At 37.7% G+C, this 21,602-nt stretch overlaps 2 protein-coding genes across 2 annotated transcripts; both read right to left on the bottom strand.

Annotated features, from left to right (window-relative positions):
* Nucleotides 1-454: 454 nt before the first annotated feature.
* LOC145487272 (potassium channel subfamily K member 15-like) lies at nucleotides 455-3,472 on the bottom strand. Its single transcript, XM_081466019.1, has 2 exons — nucleotides 2,689-3,472; nucleotides 455-2,356 (listed from the first exon to the last, which is right to left on the bottom strand). Exons 1-2 carry the CDS (start codon nucleotides 3,050-3,052, stop codon nucleotides 1,707-1,709), a joined length of 1,014 nt encoding a protein of 337 aa, XP_081322145.1. The 5' UTR covers nucleotides 3,053-3,472; the 3' UTR covers nucleotides 455-1,706.
* Nucleotides 3,473-9,784: 6,312 nt separating this feature from the next.
* On the bottom strand, nucleotides 9,785-14,281 carry LOC145488361 (potassium channel subfamily K member 15-like). The gene is made up of 2 exons (XM_081467209.1): nucleotides 13,984-14,281; nucleotides 9,785-10,881 (listed from the first exon to the last, which is right to left on the bottom strand). The coding sequence occupies exons 1-2, from the start codon at nucleotides 14,279-14,281 to the stop codon at nucleotides 10,256-10,258; spliced, it is 924 nt and encodes a 307-aa protein (XP_081323335.1). The 3' UTR covers nucleotides 9,785-10,255.
* Nucleotides 14,282-21,602: the final 7,321 nt, after the last annotated feature.

Below are 21,602 nucleotides of genomic sequence, written 5' to 3'. Positions count from 1 at the left end.
AAATAATTAAACCGTTGCAATATTGACTGAATATCAATACTCACAGAATCCAGAAAACGTTCCTTCAGCGCCTAGAACTGGTCGAAGACGAAGACAGTTTTTGCATGTTCGCGTTCGTCACAAAATAAACTATTGACACTTATCCTCACGCCATCCACTTACCTGTGATCCTAAGAAAAGGTAATAAGTCGGCCATATTCACAAACAGTAAGCATGTGTGTATTCTTCACGCACTATAGTTGTTAAATTATTTAACCAAATCATTATTTACGTTGTCATATAGTTTGCGTTTGTTTCACGACGTTTTCCTCCCGCTTCAAACGTGGAGGACAAAAAATAGTTGATAACAAACTTGAACTTCCCTCCGAGGAAAACTATTTAGTTTTACGTATCCGTTTAAAGGAAAAATGACGAATGAACCACATTTGGTCGGAAAAGCGATAAATGAAACATATGGAAATGAAGCTTACCATATTGTTCTTAGATTTTTAACTACAGCCTTGACAGGCCTGACAAACTGACGAGATTGTGTTCTACAACTCTTCAGTTGTAAAGAGCTAATGAGTTCACACCTAATGGCAGTAGACAACTAAACCTAATCGCTTAGTACTAGCTTCCTCGAGAGACACGTAACTAAGGCTGCTTTCCATTCGACCAAAAATCTCGGAAATTTCGTAACGGAGGCGAATGCAACGAGATTGTATTATGAGGCGCATTGTTGCCCGGAACCCGCTGATGCATTCAGGGAATTTAAAAAGCCGAGATCAGTTCCCCGCGACGCTGGTGTCTCCATGTCGCCATTCAACAGGACATTTCCGAGTGCCTTTGGCCTCTCTGTCAAAAAGAGTCTTCGTAAATCAAACTCATTTTCACATGAAAGGTTTTGCACGAGGGCTCATTTTGAAACAGAGGCACCAGGCAACTCGGAAATGCTTAATTAAATCGAATCGTGTCTCTGCGAGATCAACGTTCTCGACTTACCCAGTAATGCATCCCCAATTCCCTCGAGGAGATGCGCCAGTCAGGAATCATAGCAGTTGTATTCATCAAAATAAAGTCCAGGCCAAGATGGCGGACAGTGTAGACGATTGCTTGCCTTCTGAAAACTCCTCGTTTCGCAACTTACACTGGAATGATATCTACAGCAATGACTCGAACGCTGTTTTGTTGGACTAGATATTTGTTTTGATGAATATACAACAACCATGATTCCCTGCAGGCGCATCTCATACAGGAAATCATTATCAATGTAAGGCGACCAAAACGTTTTCTCGACGCTTCGAAACAGAAGCCAAAGAGTATTTATGAGTTGAAAATTTTGTCTCGACCTTTTTATTGTTTTTGAAAATACGTTGCTTATGAGAATAGGTAATGGTATGATTGCGAGAGCAATTCATTATTTACACTAGGATTGATATGAAAAATCCACTTCAATTAAAGTCTTTTGGCGAGTGCAGTTTAAATATCACGAGCAGTGTAAAGGCTTCATACTATTACTCATTTATTGTATAACTGATTCTGAAATTAAAACTTTGCAAATGTGCAAATTAAAAATTAGCGTTTCTCAGTCATGTAATAAAGATAATTAGAATCTTTGACAAAATCTACACTATTTATTTAAGATTACTTGTTTACTTAAAATTTCCTTTTGTTAAAGAAACATCACTGCAAACATTTCCCCTCAGATCATATTCTCTTGCCTTATCTCAAACAGTAGCCGATCGTAACCTCTCTTTATGGACAGTTAAATCTTCTTTGCTTTTGCCCCATGTTGGAACTCCGCCAACAGACTTTGCCTTTTTAGGTTCTTTAAGTTCTGTAGATTTCCGTTTTTGGCATCTACGGCATTTGTAACAGGACTTAAACTGAATTTTGAATTCTTCCATGGCTTCAACAAGTGAGTTAAGTACCCCGGATACCACGGAAAGTAAGGCCAGACTGGGAAGAGAAAGAGCAGAAATAACAAACCAAAGAGTTGTGTGGGACTCTCCAGTTTCTTGCATCAAACTCCAGCTTGGGATGTAGTCGCCGTATCCAATGGTAGAAAGTGTTGCGAACCACGAGTACACGCCCTCTATGAAGGTTCCGCCTTCCATGTAAATATGCGTCACACCGCCAGCACATAAGGTCAAAAGCATCAGCGTAAATGTAATGAAAAAACTTTTAATTTTAACTTTTCGAGGTGTTTTCTTGCAAAGCACCTTTGTCTCCACAATGAAAACGACCTTGTACACCAACTTTGAGACTATTTCTCCAAGAGTCTTCAAAGCCAGCATTGCTATGGGAAGACCAGTGAGGCAATACACCACTGTAAGAATCTGGCCGAGTGGAGTTTCTGGTGTTATGTGACCATAACCTGAATAGGAACACAACAAATACAAAGTACGTGAGCAGTCGTTCATTGTTGCAACCCTAATCTCCCCCCATTCATTTAGTGCCTATTAAACAAAATGTTGCAATCTGTGATCAGCTTATTACCATGTTTGAACAAAATTTAATCACTTAGCTTCACGTTCTTCTTCGCGAGACTTTTGCAAACAGATAATTGTCCTAACTACGCTTAAGTGATATATTACGTGATGGACTAAATTTTTCAATGTCATCATCGCGCTTCTTTTCAACAGAAAGTGATCACTGCATTAACTTAGCGTGTAGTAGGTAGCGGCTAATATCTACCCAGTCACCTACCAATTGTTGTTAATGACGTCATTGAAAAGAAAAGGCCATGTAGAATGCTCCAGTCTGTTTTATTCCCAACTGATACGGCCTCAAAGGCTCTCTGCATAAAATGCTTAAAATCACTTTCGTTTATTGAAATATTAAACTGCATTATGAAGTCATGTCGGAGTTCCTGAGAGAGCCTCCTAGAAGCCTCTCTATTGTTCTCAGGTTTTCTCTCAATAAGATAAAACATGCATCCTCCAAGGAAAGTGTATACATAAAGCAGAGACGCTCTCTGAATACTTTTCTTGACAAGTTCATTCATTTTGAAGTTAACTGCTGGAAAGAAAAGATGAAAAACAACATGACTATCTGATGTCCAAATCGACATGTAGATGATGAGAGAGTAACTTCATTGAAGTCAACAGGCCGAAAATGCATTCCGTTTTTGGCTCCCAGGTCAAAGGCGACAAAAACCACAGCTGAGAGACGACTAGCCAATATATTTCAACCGTAGTGAAATGTTCAACTACTCAGTTTGTAATTCTAAGAGGCAGCCTATCCCATACGATATTTCATCCATGCACCTCATTGTTTAGTGTTTCTTAGTCACATTCCTTACCACAGAGCATCTAACAATAACCAGCTGAATTTGATGGAAGATTTTCCTCAGACAGGGTCTCAATCATAACCTTGCTGTACTTCTGTTATTGTCTTGGTTCAGTTGCGAATGTTTAGGGGAATTTGACCTCAGTGCACATTTACAACGAAATTCAATGCTTTGGACTGAGAATTTTATTTTTTGTGCACAGCTTTCACCCACTTCATTCAATACTGGTCAATTACGAAGTTGAAATGAGCTAAATTGTAAACAAAAATTTGATGAGTATAACTGACATGAATCAAAGACGGTAAAATGTGGAATCAAGTTTTTACAGCCGTAATTTGCGAAAACATTCCTCTCCGAGCAATCCTGCCATCTTTGATCTTAAACGCTTAAGATATTTTGGCTGACAATGGCTCGAACGACTTCGTTTTATATGTTGCCGAGACTGAACATATTAGGAAAGCGAAGCATGCAAAATCGGATTCTTACAAGAAAGTACAGCGTACAACAAACATAGAGTAATCACTAACCTTACAATTGATTGTGCTTTTTCTCTGTGAGGAAACAGTGCGACTTCAGTGTGTTTCACCACAACGAGGAGAATCTGTTCAAATTAAAAGGTGCACTCCCTTTAAGATAAAACAAAACGCACTCGCCTTGTACTAACAGTATTTTTCTAAAAGCAACGAACTATCTAGAACAGCAAGCAGGGAAAGGAATTCTTGAGACTGTGCAAAGTCTTTCCTATTCACACACAAAGTATATCTTGTTAGATGAAAATGACACGACCTTTGGGGCAAAATTCTGACAGCTGAAAACATATCATAATGCATTTAAATATGAATACACTAGTGCCATTTAACGTGTTAATTCTTACAAACCTCGGCGATGATAAACAAAATTACACGGAAAAATCTCGGTGTCTGATGTATAATACATTGAGAACCGCCTTTTGTTAAGCGTGATTTGGAAACGGAAATGGCCTTATCGCAAGAACAAATCTTTTGCTCAGGTGTAAATACTTCTATGTAAACTGACTGACGTGTTTCAGTAAAAGACGCTAAAAGAGAAGTCCGTCACCCTAGCATTTTCCATCTTTACCTTTTGTACCTGTTAATAATTTCAACGTCTCATTATAGCGACTTTTAAATTCGTTGCCAACTACTACATGGACAGACAGATGAAAGCAATATAGCGTTCCACCCTTAACACCTTCAATAAACAATAATAAGTAAATGATAAGTAAAATATTATTTTACTTATCATGAGGAACTTGAGAAGGAATTTATCCTTTAAATGTAGCATTTCCCTAAAATGCGTCTGGGAGCCAGTGGTTTGCTTGGTTTTATAATATTTTCATTCTAGGCTACATTGACTTGGTTGTCGTTTTGTCTGATGAATGAGTTCCGCTATTACAAGAAACGCTTTCTTTCTGCCGTTTTTATGAGATAGAACGCTGTATTCAACAGCAAGGGTATTAGAACACGAACAATTTATGAGCTAAAATCTGCAATAAATAATACGATTTCTATTATTTCCCACAAGGATGCCCGTCGGAAACTTTGAAAAGCAGACCTAACAGACTTACCTATGGGAGCGTGAGGCGGGAAAATCCATAAATATAACCCCGGGGTACCAATAGGGACTTATGTTTATGCCTGATAAGGTAGTGACAATCACGTGCAACAACGAAAATTTAAAGACCCTAATTGATGCCAAAATGTCATGAGAGATGTCCAACGGGTCTGGAACGTTCAACAAGTATTTCCTACAGTCCTATGCAAAAATTTCCATCCCGCATGAAATTCTTAATTATTTTAAGGACGTCAAGTATAGACAAACATTGCTGATATCCTAATTTATGATTAGCAGAACGTCCCCTTACACGATGACAAGATCTGCCAGCCTTGCGAGTATTTCACGTACGTGAAAAATATAGGTGTTCTGTCAGCAGGCCAAATGAAGATCAACTTTTATAAGAGTCGAAGGAAACAGCTGCATGCAGTGCACGCTATTGCCTCTGACGCAACAACAACAATAACAACAATTTATTAAGGTTCAGATTCCATGTACTCTCGCAGTGCCTCTCTCCACCAAGGTGTATAAATATAAAGTACCGGCAAATTTAATGCTGTGGGATAATTAACCCTGAGGTGGACTAGGGTGGGGGGGGGGGGGGGGAGTAAAAATACTTCTAGTCGCTTCATGCTACTGAACAGAGACGAGCGCCGGCCTGATGGGCCACTTGGCGCTCGTATGAATACTCAATCTTACCTACCAGAGCAAGCGTAGCAGGCCACTTCACTAACGAGACAACCCCCCGAGTTTTAATGATTGTGTTTATATCTTTGTTCGACCAACCTCAAGCGACAGATGACAATGACAAACATGTTATTGTGAAGATCGGGCTTGTTTTTTTTGTTGTTTTTTTTGGTGAGGGTCGTGTATTGGCAAGCTAGCATCAACAGCTCCTTTTTTAAGCCGCAGACCGCTGTTTTGAGTTATAACCATGGCAAACACTGAATTAACAATCATCCAAATTTACACCTGCCTCGTAAAAACACGGTACTAATAACAACCACCGCAATCGACGAAATTTCTCTGCGAACTTACATGACGACATGCATCTTCGCTTGTTGTTCAATTTGCATTTTGAAGTCGAACAATTAATCTGTCTATGCTGTGCTGGTCGCAAATGAACGCGAAAATAGCGCAGTATTCCTAATTTTTTGCAAACTACCACTAATATGGTTGTATTATTATACATGCATGCATAATTTGGAACGTTTAATTTACGAGCAGTTTTAGAAAAATATTACTGCGGATATGCAGTATTTAGAGCGTTTTGTTTGCATAAACTTAAAGTGTGTAATGCCGTTAAGCGATAACAAATTAGTCCCCTGTAACACTTACTGTTTCCTTGAATGGTATCTTGTCGAACTCGATGTCGAGCGAGCAGAATGTCACGCTAACGATCCGTAATATTCTGAAACAGTCCAATCAATCATTTCCATTGGTTCGCCGTCGCTGTTAAATTATTCATGCGCTATTCATTGCTATTTGCATTGTTATTTGGTCCTTGTCTAACACTGTTAAGACCTTTTGAATCAGCATTAATTAAAACCTAAAATAAACATCGAGCAATTAATTTTTGGCCCACTTAACGTGAGTGTTTTATTTTTAAATGTTAATATTACCATGTAGCGATTTTTATTTCTCACAAACATTGTCGTCAAATCACAGTTTTGTTATTTAAATTAAGTAAGCAATTAAAAAGGGGGCCTGCAATCATTTCAACAAACACTACGCATCTTGTTTGGTCATGCAAAAAATAAAAGGGTGAAGCATCAAAAGGAGGCCAGAATTATACAAACATTTAATTTTGCGCTTTCCCACAATGTCGGCAAAAAATGTTCCTGTCACATTTTGACGAGCCAGCCTGGTGGAAGTAACATATGTTTATAATAATTTCCTATCATGATGTAGAAGGGAGTACCTCGTAAATAATTAAAGGAAAGGGAAAGTCTGGATAAGAGCCAAGTGACCCATCAGGTCGGCGCTTATCTTCAGCTTCTGCAACATCAAGGGACCAGGATTACTTCTACTCCCCCCTGGATGGAATGTTAGTCCATCGCAGGGTTACCCCCAGCATTGAATTCGCCAGCACCAATTTATACACCTAAGTGGAGAGAGGCACTGTGAGAGTAAAGTGTCTTGCCCAAGAACGCAACACAAGGTCTCCGGCCAGAGCTCGAACCCGGTCAGCTTGATCCGAAGACAAGCACACTAATCATGAGGCCACCGGGTCTCGGCGCAAAGGATTAAGGGCTCTCTTATTTCATACAACAACATGGTGTCAAAAGTAATGACTGCTAACACAGCAGGACTGACATGACAACGACAATTCAATTACAAGGCACGATTTTCAAATTAGGCCTGCGGGTTTTGTACAAATGCACACTTTTGAGAACATTTTTCACTGCACACTAGAAAACGATTTTTTTTGTCTCCTTCTCTCACTTGTATATGTGTAAATTCAGTCGTATTGCTATAACACCCTGTGTCCAGTCAGAAAAGGTTCAAGTTGGATACTGTAATTGGACACCCACGTAATTGCGCGCCGATTACGTGACAAATAGGCGCGCGTAGAACCAATCACGATCGAGAATTTTGTTATAGATACGATTAGCAAAGAAGGATGATGTACTGCACAAACTGCGCGTTAATGAACTAATGAGTGTATTTCATTAAATGCATAATTCCTGTTTCATTAATATATTTTTTAATATCATAAACTTTATTTGTTTTCTCACCTGCACTTCTAGTACTTACATCATTTATCTCATATATCGCTTAACCATTACTTTTTTCCACTAATATTTTACATCGCAGTGCCTACAATTATCTTGCACATTACGTAATTATAACTATTTAATTTACTCCACATTTATTACTCTCGTATATACAAAACTTGACCTATTTCATGTACGACATTACATTGTATTCATATAGTCGTGCGCCTGGATCGAACACTTTTGTGAGGAAAAAAATAAATAAAACTTTTTTAACAAATTTATAAAGGTATAAATCGCTTGGTTATACATCTTACTAGTGTAGATGTAGTATTTCATAAATAGGATCGTGTAGAGAAATTTATTTAATATTTCTTTTTCATATGTGCCAGATATGATGCGAAATAGTTTATCTTTAATTGTTAGCAAGGATTTTGACAAGTACATGTTCGTGGCGTTAAACCAATCAATTGCGTTGTTTTCAAAAGTCTTTACAAATAGACAGTTAATAAATGTATGATCAATTGAGCCTTTCTCACCACATTAGAGACATTTATCGTCCGTTTCAATACCATATCGATAAAGCTCCTTTTTGGAAACTACAATTCTATGAATTAATTTAAACTGGAATTCCTTTAATTTTTTTCCTTGTAGATGGTTTTTAGGGAGGTGAAAATTTTCTTCCAGGCAGTCCATCTAGTGGAATTGTTTTTTCCATTTCATTGGGCCAGTCTGGCTGACCATGCGAGTTTTACGGTTTAGTAACCCATAGAAGACTCTATTTTTAGCTTTTCCTAGTTGCATTTGTGTAGAGTCTTCTAACTGGAACAGGAAGTTATTTCCTGTGTATAGTTTGTTTTCCAGTGCTTCTGTGTTCTTTGCTTAGATTGATAAATATTTTGGAACTGCACTGTGACTTGATAAAATTGGAGAAAATCGTTTTGCAGGCATATTTGTTCTTAAATTCTTGGAAAGGCAAGAACTAGCCATTGCTGTTCAGCGGATCTTGGATAGACTGTCAAACCATTCTCTAATGAAAACTGGTTTTCCTTCGACGAATTTTCTTTGTTATTGAATAATACCATATCCTGTACTCTGTCGTATAGCTGTTGCGATTTTTTCATTCGTTGGAAAATGTAAGAACACTTTTGTAAAACGACGGCAAACTGTCTATGTATTTTACGTCATAGTTACATCTTTATAGAAAGTTCAAACCTCCAAATTTTCTTAGGTAATAATCTGGAACCGTTTTCAAGTCCTTATTTCTGGGATCAAAAGTCTTGGACTCCAAGCTAGCGTCAGAACTTTAATCGTAGTTTCTACGTCTGTCATATGTATGCTTCCTTGATAAAGTCCGGCTCTTTTGATTTTGTCTCTTTTATTTTTCCATAGGACTCGAAGTTAAACAGTTTTGTCTTATGTATCGGCGTTCTTTCTTGAGGAACATTGAGATTTGAAGCTGAATAAACGAGTTGTGATAGACCCAAGGATTTTTTTATAAGTACTCTCCCAAATAGTGTAAGATCACGTGCACTCCGCATATCCAGATCGGTTTGCAATTTTTGTAATTTAAGGTTGAATTTCATTTGCTTATTTCCATTTTCATCGTATGATACATAGATACCTAAGATTTTGACTGGACTTTGCAACCATTTTAATTTTGAAGGATTGCTTTTATTTATTTATTTTTTTTTCACATTTCCCAGACAAATCGGTTCAATTATTAGTTTTTTTCTTTGTCACATTTCCCAGCTAAAGCGGTTCAATTTTAAACCCGTTAGAGAACCAAAATTTTCAACTACTTCCAAGGCTTTTTCAACAGACGCCAAGTAGGCACAGGTTTGTATCATCTACGTATTGGCTTAATTTCAATCCTTTCCCTAATATTTTGATTCCTTTGATGCTTGGTGCTTGTCGAAGTCTGGTAGACACTATCTCTGCTGTGAGAATGATGAAAAGATACGGGGATGGTCTGTAGGCGGTCGGTAGACGGTCTGAACCATTTCGTTAAAAAAAAAACATTGTTTAATACAACGCTCTCGAGGTTCGTATAAAAGGTGCTAACCTATTTTTTAAATATTTGTTCAAAATTGACGATGTCTAACGTTCTCATTATAAAAGGTCATTCGAGGGAGTCAATGCTTTCTGGAATTCCAGGGATACCACGAAACCGGAAATGTTTTGCGCCTTAGTATATTGCATGACATCAATTATAAGTCGGCGGATATTTTCACCTATATTATATATAATAACTACTAGTACCTTACAGTAGTAAATTTGTAAAGTTTTACCTATTTTACTCAAAAAGTCATCACTAATGAATACATATTTTCGACAATGAAACAGGATATGAGTTTCATCTTCAACCTTGACACCACTATCGCAATGACAACAAGAGATCTTGTCATCTCTACCTGACGGAAAGGTGGATCTGTATGCTTCGCAAAATAAAATAACTCAGTTGAAGATAACAAGAAGCGTGCTATTCCATAATTTAAATAGTCTCAACGACTAAAATCAAAATAATCTTCCTCCCCCCCCCCCCCCACCCCGCAAAGAAACCTCCCAACGCCCTGGTCCTAGTAGGTCGGGCCAAACATGCTTTGTATCTTGACCTTTGGTTTACTGATAACAGCTTGTTGTTTACAACGTTCGAGATAGAATATAAAGTAGGAACTTCGTTACACCTCACTTTTCAGAAAGAAGCTGATAGCCGTCTTTGAATTTTGTTAGTTATTGTTGGATTTGGGACAACGATGATCACCGGTTCAGACTCAAATCGGTCATTCTCGAGTTCGGGACATTGCTGGCGATCCTGAGAATTAATTCTTAATTCTTCAAGGGCTTCCACAACTGAGGCAAGGACCCCGGAGACCACAGAGAGTGCTACCATAGCAGGCAGAGCTGACGCAGAAATCACCAACCCAAGAGTTATCTTGGAATGTAGAGATTCCTCACATCGTAATAGCAAGCCCCAGTTAGGAACGTAGTCACCATACCCAATGGTGGACAGTGTGACAAACCATGCGTAAACACCTTCTATAAAAGTCCAGCCCTCCATGTAACTCTGTTTCAGTCCAAAGGCACATAAAGTCAAAACCATCAACGTCAGGATAGTGAAAAAGCTTTTCATTTTAACCCTTCGAGGTCTTCTCCTGCCAAGTGCCTTTGTCTCCAACATGTAAATGAACTTGTTAACCATTTTAGAAACGAGTTCTCCAACTGTTTTTAGAGTCAGCATTGATATGGGCAGACCAGCAAAGCAATATAGCACTGTAAGAAGTTGGCCGAGTGGAGTTTCTGGTGTAATATGGCCATAACCTGCAAAATAGGGACACAACAATAAGAATATCGTCAAATAGGATACAGACACCATACTGATGTCAATCTGATAGCAATTGAGACATCTCTATTCCAGGCTTTCCTTTCCGGAGTTACTTTGCACTTCTGTTGATTTTATTATTTTGCCTTTCTTACAGCGTAACATACAAAGTCAAATTGCAAGAAAAACGAAATTAGAGGTAAGAACTAGAATAGAAGTGGGTGGCTATGCACGTGCGTTATAAATCTTTACACATTTCTTTGCCGTCATCTGCGAGACAACAACGTAAAATGGCCAAGTTCTCCGTATTTGGAGAACGTGCACTGCGAGTAATATTTTTTTCCCTGTATCTTCTTTTGGAACTGAACGCTCTCGTGTACATTTAACCTGAACAAACTTTTAGAACAAAAGGCTCACTCTACTCATCTAGACAATTGCGACATTCGAAGATAATATATAATTCAATCCTTTTTGAGCGATGACGTCATTCGTCATCGCTTAATGCTGTCGCCGATGTAAGAGTGTGTCAGGCGCGATCTATCCTTTCAAACCGAAGAGCACTGGGAACTAGACACATAGAAATAAGGTCATTTTGCGATCCGCCATCTTTGTTTTGCAAGTATTGAATGCCTGGGAAAGTATGTTTAATTCATAGCCGGCTGTTTAATAGAGACGGAAGATTGAAGTCTCGGTTAGTTATACTTTATCCGATAAAACTGAGCTTGCCAACAAACCCATTCGATCCACAAAATTAAAAAAAAAAAAATCAGCATGCAAATCAACACAAGCTCGAGCGATAGGGGTTGTTGAGATGGTCAGTGCTGCAGTTGTTGAGATCGAGAGGAAACCAACCGCAGATTGTTGACGAGGTGAAAAACGTGATCTGTCTGAAATCTTTATTTCGCTCCAACTTTCATTTATACTATGGTATTTTAGGGGTTTTACCGTGAATGATTCATTTTTTAACCGTAAAGGATTCATTTTCAAAGCCAAAAACTGATAACTGAAATAATATAGAGAATACAATAATAAAAGAGTGTAATCACAATTATTTTGAAGTGTTAGATATTTGAGTTACGAATGTATCAGGAAACAAGAACTATCGATACACTAGTCATGTTCTCTGTAGTTTACTGAGGGTGACGGGGTTGTGGCATATTAGAAAATGGGGTAATTATTTTGGTAATAAAAGCACAACATTATTAAGTAACTTATAATTATGATTTTCATTGAAACGCTCTTTTATTCTCATTGTAGGACACTGAAATGGCTAAACTTATTGGCCTTACTTCACATATTCAAAATTAGTAGAATTTTACCAGTATACTGATGCAAATGCTGCAGTCTGATTGGCTGAGCTACTAGTATAATATCAGCCAAAGTTGTAGTGGCTGGAGGTCGTCTGCGAAATAGCGACGGTTTCTCGTTCTACCGAACTAATTTTACTGAAGAACATTTAGATACAAATGGGTAATTAAATTCCTGAGAAGACAAAAAGAAGGACATTCACGGTCTCGTGACTAAAATAAAATTTGACGAGGGTGCGAACCAAATGTAAATTCCTTAAGTGTAAAGTTATCTACAACGTACAATCAAAGACCCATGCCTGGGCTGCCTCGTGTCTTTCGTCTAGCGCGAAAAAATCCACTGCCAAACCAAAAACTGTAAAGCAAGCGTAACGCTAGACCAAGAAGACAGGATGCATTTTAACTTCCATCAATTTTACTAGCAAGGTTCAATGTGGCCCGATTCGACCCTTATTGACAATTAATTTTTGATAAATTGTATCTGTTTGCTTTCTCTTGGAAAGTGTGCATTATATGATGGTTTTTAATCGGCTCAAGTTTATCGGCTTAAGTTATACTTGCATCTAGTTTTATCAAAAGGGTTTTTTCTTAAACAGATTGTCAAAGTTTCAAATTCCACGTCTTCCAGTTCAGGAACGTTTACGCGGCTCTGTATTTAAGACAATTTTAAGCTTAAATCTGTTGTTGTTGTTGTTGTTGTTTTGTTTTATTTTTGTTCGCTTTTGTTTTTGTGTGTTTGTGTGTTTGTGTGTTTGTTTTTTGCTTTATTGCATGGAATGAAATGATTCTGATATCAGAGGAATCGAAAACCAGTCAGCGAGAATAAATTCCAGGTAATTCGCGTATTGCTTCAAAGTTTAGGCTACTCTCATGCTAAAAATAAAATGTAAAGCAAACAGAATGCAAGTGTTACACTTCCGGTAGCAATACGAAAGTAATTGGATCTGACCTATGGTGGTGTATATACAGTGAGATATTGATCATAGAGCTAACAATTTATTACATTCTGGTTTGTATTTTTAACATAATCGAGCCTACACATGAGGGAGCCTCTCTTCGCTGTTTATCATATTGTAACGTATTATTGCAATTTAATCTGTTTGAAATTGTGATAAATATCATCCAATTTAAAATCATTTAAAGCTGGAGAAATACAGTGACGAGATCGTTCATTTTAGTATCAACCTTGTCATCTAAGGAATTCAACTGAGATATTCCCCTGTGTTTAAAGAAGATGTCTCAATATGAAAATGAATAATTGTGCAACCCCCTCACCCCCCCCCCCCCTCCCTTTAAAAAAAACTTTTGATCACCTTCCCATTTCATCTTGCTTTAGAACATCTTTGATTTATTTATTGACATCACCAAGAAATGTAAGTTGTGACATTTCAACTTTGGATGACTGCCGTTTTTGGTCTGGTCACGTCACTTTCATATATGAAAGAAAACCAACTGAGAGGTTTTATTCTTACCCTCATCACTCCCCTGTTCTCACACTCATTTCTTCACCCCGTTTCACTCCTGTCAGTTCTTCTCACTTCACACATATGCTGTGCCGATTCTTATAGTTACTAAGCTTTCAGTTACTTTCTACTGTACATTCCTTAGTTTGTTTTGCTATTTCTAGGATAGCTAAGGCCTTGGCAAACGTCATCGCTTTTGCATGCTTTGCGTGCTGTTTATTTTACTAGACGTTGTCCTCGAATTCGCCTACAATCCCAACCAGGCAATAACCATCTTATTTACAAGACAGCATGAAGTAATAGTGATCTTTTCCTTAGTTATACCACTTACCGACTGTCGCTAACGCTGTCATCGAAAAGCTAAGACCACTAAGAATGCTCCAGTCCGGTTTGTTTCCAACTCTAACAACTTCAAAAGCCTTCTGCATAAAACGTTTAAAATCGCTTTCGTTTATTGAAGTGTTATACTGAGCTGTAAAATTCTGTTGAAGTTCTCGAGAAAGCCTGAAATAAACCTCTTTATTTTTCTCAGGCTTCCTTTCAAGATAGTAGAACATGCATGCGCCAAGAACTGCATAAATGTATAGTAGCAATGCTCTCCAAAGACTTTTCTGCAGAAGCCCCTTCATTTTATTTCTCTGCTTTTTGCTCGCTTTTTTCTTTTAACCTGCAAGGGAAGGGATGCCAAAACTATCTCAATATTTGAATCTAAATTAACGAGCAGGTTCCAACATATTTATATCTACTAGAAACTGACATGCCATCATCCTTTTTTCGAAATATTCAAACTTTGATAACTTATCATAGTGCCCAAGGGCGTGGCTTTTTTTGGTCTAGCCGATTAAATCTTAAGTCCAGTATATTTATCTTTAATTACTGATGAGCTTATGTAAACTTCTTGATCCACATTTAACAAATGGGAAATGTCGTGATGGGAAATGTCGGCAACAACATTAGTTTAATTCATGCCTGTCAAAAAGCTTTGAAATTTCCACAACAGTCACAATGGCGTGTGTGGAGACTTGAAATTGTTGAATAGTACTTGTTTATTTTGGGAGGCTTGGTGGCCTCATGGTCAGTGCGCTCGCCTTCGGATCGAGCGGTCCTGGTTCAAGCCCTGGCCGGGGACATTGCATTTTGTTCTTGGGCACAACACTTTACTCTCACAGTGTCTCTCCCTACCCAGGTGTATAAATGGGTAGCGACAAACGTAATGCTGGGGGTAACCCTGCGATAGACTAGCATCCCATCCAGGGGGAGTAGAAATACTCCTGGTCGCTTCATGCTACAGAGACCGGGATGAGCTCCGGCCTGATTGGCCACTTGGCTCTTATGCAGACTTTCTATGTCCCGGCTTCCGAACACATCGATAAATCAATTTTTTTATTTATTTATTTATTTATTTATTATTTAGCCCTTTATCTTATTTATTTACTGAAAAAAAGGTAACATACAACACAATTAAAAAAAAACAAACAATACACATAAATTTAAAATGTAACAACTCACAAAAAGAAATTACAACTAGTGAAAACAGCTAACTGAAAAGATTTACGAATTACGGTCTAACAAACACTCACAAGAATCGAACAAAAGCAAAAGTGCTCTGAAGAGTAACAAGGCCTCGAATCTTCTTTTTGTTTGTCCCGAGCTTGTTTTTTAAAAATTTTAGACAGGATGTAAAACAGAAGGGGTCTTTATTTTTTGCAGAAATATAGATGTAATTTCTGGACACAAGCAAACAGTAGTTAATACCTAAAAAAGACTTTTCCGGGATGAAAAGCAAATAGAATATCACGCTGTTTGTGTTTGATTTGCATGTTATATTTACAATTCCACCAAGAAGTGAAATCGATCCAAAATACTTTACTAAAATCACATTCAACAAAGAGATGGGTCAGTGTTTGACTGCCACTGCAAAAGTAAAATTTGTCGTTCTCTGTTATCTTATCTCTAAAGAGTCTACTTTTTGTGTACAGAATGTTGTGGTTAATCTTAAATTGAAAAACTAACATTCTCACATCGAGCGTTAGTTTGAAAGGAAGCTCACAAATATGTGAAATTTCATGGGCAGAAAAACCTGTCTTTTCAAGCTTTCCCACTGACGTGGGCTTCTCAAAAATCTTTTTTGTCAGTATTTGTGTAAGCGTCTTACTTGAAATATTTTGTGTATCAATAATCTTATTTTCGCAGTCGTTAGTTTTGTTTTCCTCATAGCTATTCTTGAGTTTGTTTTTTCAACTCAAGGAACTCAACTCAAGGAAATTGCGTTATTGTACTGTAGGTCAACCTTAACAAGTGTTGCACTTGTCAGTATTGTAAGGAAATTGCGTTTAAAAGCCCTAAAAACTGCAAAGAATGTGTTTTAATGCCGAAGGAATGTTGGAAAACATTAAGTGTCAAAAAATTTCCATCCTCAATTATCAGATCTTTTACGTATTTAACTCCGGCTTCATCCCACGATCGATAGAATACTGACTTGCCTGCAATTGTAACAAATTTATTGTTCAAAATAACCACATTTTTCACCTCATTCTTGTTTAAGGGAGTGTGAGCCACTATCCTCTACCATGCATTGAGCATAAATCAATTTACTAAATTTCTTGTTTTCTGATTGGTTGTTTTTTATTTTTGTTTTTTGTTTTTGTTTTTTGTTGTTGGAGGCGTATATCGCAGACACATTGTCCACTGCTCGTGAGATATTAATTGCTCAATAAATTTTGCATGAGTGGTTCCCTAACCTGAACAATAAGTTGTTTTATTTCACCCAAATACACTGCTTAATTATGACGTTATTTTATGTAAATAAACTCACTTTTCTGTTAAAATGCCGCATCAAAATCATAGACTGTTTTCTTAAGTGACTGCCAATTGGCCGCGTTCGATATATCATTATTCTGACATGGCTCCGAGGCTTTCGGATCAAAATTGTAAATCTTTTAAGTTCCTTTTATCTCTCAACTCACAAAAGAAACTTGGACACAAAGAAAACAACACCAAATACAGAAGTTTGTAATGAAAGCCTAAAAGCCATGTTAGAATATTGAGATATCGAACGTGGCCTATTTAAATTCCTTTGAACGCATTTAACTTAGCGTCGCTTACCTTGTTTAAGAACAAAAAAAATTGAATTATCAGTTTAAAGATGATTTTCCAGTCCGTAATGCGCAGTCTCAGCACCCTAATGTTTATAAACATAAAATGTCTCACTCGATGGAATGCGAATCGATGTTATTCGTTACGAACCACGTACCTTATCTTTGAGGTCTTTCAATTTCAAATTCTTTTTCCAACAGCCTCATTGATTTTTACAGCTGCGAAGTTGTTTCATCAAGTGATATGAGGAAGCACGAAACATACAGCTTCGCGTCCATAATCGCGGTTGACTGGAAACTTTGAATTTACTTTTTGTAAGTAGTTACGGAATTTTACATTTTGTGATGTCTTACATGAAACAAAACAAAAAACGTAAACAAACTTTCGAGAGTGCGCAGTATGGACTGGAAATCATCTTTAAAAACGAGGTTAGTAAAGCTTATTTTAATACTTACAAAAGAATTTACAATTGGCCGTCATTTATGAAAAAGTTCCATTACGTAGCCACAAGCGAGCCCCTAGAGTGATTCAACAATTTCCATAATTCTATGCTAATAAGCATTGTTTATGCTAATGCAAAAAACAGTCATGAACACACCTACTAAAGTCCAATGTCTCTCTTTTTCACATTGCGCCACTTACCAATATCGGTAAATACTAAGTAAACTTAGGGTAAACTTCATTAGCAAAATTTCACGAATTTTGAACATCGTTTCCTATGTTTTAGCTGCACAAGAGTTGAGTTTTTCAAAACAAACAGGGTTGAATGAATAAACACTTCCTCAACCCCGTTTGCGCGCGAATAAGTTGCAATCTTTTCGTTACGTTGGGAAGCGACACTTTTTTTCCCTTGAGGTACCGTTTATTTCGTACGTGTATTTGCTCGACTGTTCGAATCTCGTTGATGTCCTAAAAATCTTTTTTGGAGGGGCGAAATAAGGTACTGCTTGTATTGCGATGGTCAAATCCTCATTTCATTTGTATTTCCGCAGTTCGCAACATTCTTATCTATGTTCTTCCATATGTTGTTTTAGCAAATATGATAGAATTTAAAAACATTTTCCACGCTTTCTGAACTTAACATATAAATATGCATGGTACGATAACAACTGAACGCGAATTCGCACGCTCTAATGTCCACATTAGACACAATCTCAGACTGTCATGAAATGGTTAATTAGTCAAGTATCAGTGATAACTAAAAACGATTTCAAAACCCGGGTTAAGTTTACACGAAATCTACGTGCTTGTCATCAATTTAACTTTTAATTACAAGTGCAGCCTTAACAAGTTTTGTAAAGTGTTGCCCTAACCTTGAAATTGTGAATGAGGTCCCTATTGCCCGCGCTGGCCCCAACTAGTCCGTGGGCGAAATCGTAAGACTATACAAACTTACCAAGATATAACTGAGTCACTTGTGGCACAACATTTTGCTGACCTCTTAATTAAACAGCAGTGAGACTAGGGCGTGCTCGAGAAACAACGCTTAGGCGAAACAGTCCTACCGAGAACAGAACCAAGACCGACGCTGAGTTACTTGAAGCCTGATTGAGGCGAAGCAGTTTGTAGCATAAAAAAACCAACAACAACAACAAAAAGAGAAATTAAAGTGTTATTGTGGAGAAAAAAGAAAAGACGAATGCGGATATCGGATGCGCGATACGATAAGGTGAGCTTTTTAGATTTGGAAAACGGCACAGTGGAAAGTTTCTTGTTACACACGCGGGGAAACGAAATAATAATAATAAAAAGCAGCCAAGAAAGGAAAAATATATGATTTTTCACCGGATCGGACTTCGAACAGAAACGACCTAAACTGAAATACTAATTGCGTGTCACGCACCAACAGCTGCCTCGCACACAATAGGCCACATCGGAGTTGCTTTGTTTCTATTTAAAACGAATTCCAAAAGGAGTTAGATTTCAATGAAAATGAATTTGAAGTGAAGCGCATTGATATATTATTTCGCACGATGACTCATTTTTGACAGAGGTAAAAGGCAACTTGGAAATGACCCGTTTTTTGACTTAGCAAAATTAAATGTTGCTTAACCCGTTTAGACGGAGAAGTGGCGGAAAATGCCCTCGCCGTCTTTAGTCATTAAAAACCTCATTTGTTTAATTTTTAAGTAATATTACACGTGCCAAACTTGCACGTGGAATGAGCAATAAGGAAGTCTGCCTTGGAGGTTTCCAAACTTTGCGACTTTACCTGAAATTGATCTGGAAACATTTTGGTATGACCTTAATTGATGACAAGTCGTCGTTCTCTGGGCTCGATGTTCCCTGAGGCAACCATATTTTGATAGCAGTGTGTGTGGTTTTTGCTTTGTTTTTTGTTTTTAATTCGGGATTTTGTGGTTTTTATTAACAAAATGCATTATATAAACTATTACAAACTATTATATAATCTCTAAGTTATATAATAACTATTGCTTAAAAAATTCTTAACTTGAACCCCATCTACGGTAAAACCTATCAACTTTCACGCGTGACGCGTGATGATAACGTTCGCATAAAAGCTTACCATACAAACCGTTTTTATAGTTTACCAAACTTGGCGAGTTTATCTGTTATTTATCTACAGCAGTACGTGTGTGTGGATATTATTATCTATTTACTTATTTTGCAATTTGGAATTTTATTTTTTTCTATTAACAGAATATATTATATAACCTATTATATGGCTCGTGTTCGTAGCCCATCTTACGCGAGCTCTGATTGGCTAACTGTAGGACATTATTCTCTCGTAATGCCCGGGTTGATTACGGGCCTCCAAAGACAGAGCAAAATGCCATATAATAACATATAATAAACAATTTATAAACCTCGAACGTTCGGTCTTTACAAGACAATCGCAAAACTCGAAATACGGCATGGTCTCGGTTATGTTACATAACGTATATGATAATTGTACGAATTATACGAATTTCATATCTTCTATGTCATTATATAACCTCTAAGTTTCATAACCCTTGCTTTAAAAATTCTTGGCATGAAGGAGGACGGAATTCCTCCTACCCCCTGCATGGTCGTAGAACACCAAAGTATCCCCAACAAAGCGCATGTTTCCTGCAGGCTTAAGAAGTTAATATCAACACAAAAGACTTTGTTTTACCAAATTTCCAAACACGAAGGAAGAGAGTTGAAAATACGAACTGTAGCGGAGAATTTTTGACGAATTTTGAGGTCAAACACGGTCTTGAGTGCTTGATATGTCTTCTCAATGGAAACTAAAACTAGCCAGAAAACGGAAAAATTAAATCGTAAAGGTCTATGCTAATTTAGACCAGAAATCCAGACATCGTCGCGGTCTTGATTCCCTTTACTTAAACTGGATAAAATTTTAATGAGATTGAGAATTCTAGATTACGATCTTCTATTCAGTTTAAGGAAGATATAATAAACGTAAAAAAACGAAAAATTTTAAATAACAAAAAAACGACAAGATGACGCTTTTAAAAAAAAGATCTGAGCTCGTTTTCCAAATGACGCCATGGGAACAATTACTATTTAATGAAGTGTAAAATAGATCCTACATGAGCATAATGCGACTATTTATTATATAGGCACGAGTGTTTTACTGGAAAATACACCACCCGTAAAGCGACCTTCACACGGCAAACTTAAGTTGGCAAACTGGTGTTGGTAAACTTCAAAAAGTTGGCAAACTCGTTCCTTCACACGTCAAGCTCGCGTCAAATCACAACACACGGTAATTTGCAACATGGCCCATTTGGTGCAGTGGCACTTAGGTAAAACAATGGAACAGAAGAAGAGAAGAGAAGAAACAGAAAGCGACAAAGGTTTGTATGAAACTCAGTTTGTCCGCTAGCTCTTCCATTTTCTTTTGTTTGTTTTTAGTACCTTTGAGGTGTAGACTACAGATGAAACGTTCCAAACAGCCGGACAATAGACCATTTTACAGTTTTCTGCTCAGTGACCTGGCCTTTGTATGGCAGCGAGGCTAGCGTTGACCTTGTTTTGATACAGACCTCACTGCTTTTGTCATGTAAATGCACCTAGTTAACATCAGAACAACTTGTTTTACGCAACAAAAGCAGTGAGGTCTGTATCAAAACAAGGTCAACTCTAGCCTCGCTGCCATACAAAGGCCAGGTCATTGAGCAGACAACTGTAAAATGGTCTATTGTAACCTCTTCGATAAATTTAAAAGTGGCCTCGCGTTCATGTTGACTTGCGTCCACCGTTTTGTAAAGTATCACGCAAATGAATCACGTGAATGGAGCGCGAGTTTTGATTGGTTGCCAGTTACCAACACATGTTTGCCAATCGTTCACACGTCAGATACGAGTTAACCAACACGGAAAAGTTGGTGAAAAAGTTGGCGAAAATAGAGGCAAGTTCTATTTGCCGCCAAATGTTTGTAAACGTGTTTGCCGACTGTTTTTGTGCCGTTCATACACACCAACTTGAGATTGCCAACACGAGTTTGCCAACTTAAGTTTGCCGTGTGAAGGCCGCTTAAAATTCATACGAAACCACATCCGGGACTCGGTTGGCGTATTTTCGATATCCTCACTAGTAAAGATATGGATTACTTCACTGATATCATGTTTGACCCTTAAACTGTAATTAAATTTGTTGTTGTATTAGCGAAACATCTTCGGTTCTTCCTTGCAAGTCTTCGGCAATCTTCGGTTATCTTCGGAAATCTTCGAAAATCTTCGGAAAGTTTTGGGAAACATTCGTGTGGCCTTCGGACAATTTTTGGAGAATCTGAAAATCTTCGGAAAGTGGTCGGAAATCTTCGGATCACCATTCGTCGCGGCGTTGGCTTGTGTCCGAGCATCAATTTCTTCTAACAGTACGGTCTCCTCTTCTTTGATGGCC

Source organism: Orbicella franksi, chromosome 5 (genome assembly GCF_964199315.1).
Source record: "Orbicella franksi chromosome 5, jaOrbFran1.1, whole genome shotgun sequence".
Lineage (NCBI taxonomy): Eukaryota > Metazoa > Cnidaria > Anthozoa > Scleractinia > Merulinidae > Orbicella > Orbicella franksi.
The sequence above is the reverse complement of the archived record's forward strand: the minus strand, read 5'-3'. Positions and strand labels throughout refer to the sequence as shown.

Coding starts and splice junctions, on each gene's coding strand:
- LOC145487272 (XM_081466019.1), bottom strand. CDS start 3,052: ATGTCGATTTGGACATCAGATAGTCATGTTGTTTTTCATCTTTTCTTT. Junction 2,357..2,688: donor GACGTCATTAACAACAATTG/GTAGGTGACTGG, acceptor GTTCCTATTCAG/GTTATGGTCACATAACACCA.
- LOC145488361 (XM_081467209.1), bottom strand. CDS start 14,281: ATGAAGGGGCTTCTGCAGAAAAGTCTTTGGAGAGCATTGCTACTATAC. Junction 10,882..13,983: donor GACAGCGTTAGCGACAGTCG/GTAAGTGGTATA, acceptor CCTATTTTGCAG/GTTATGGCCATATTACACCA.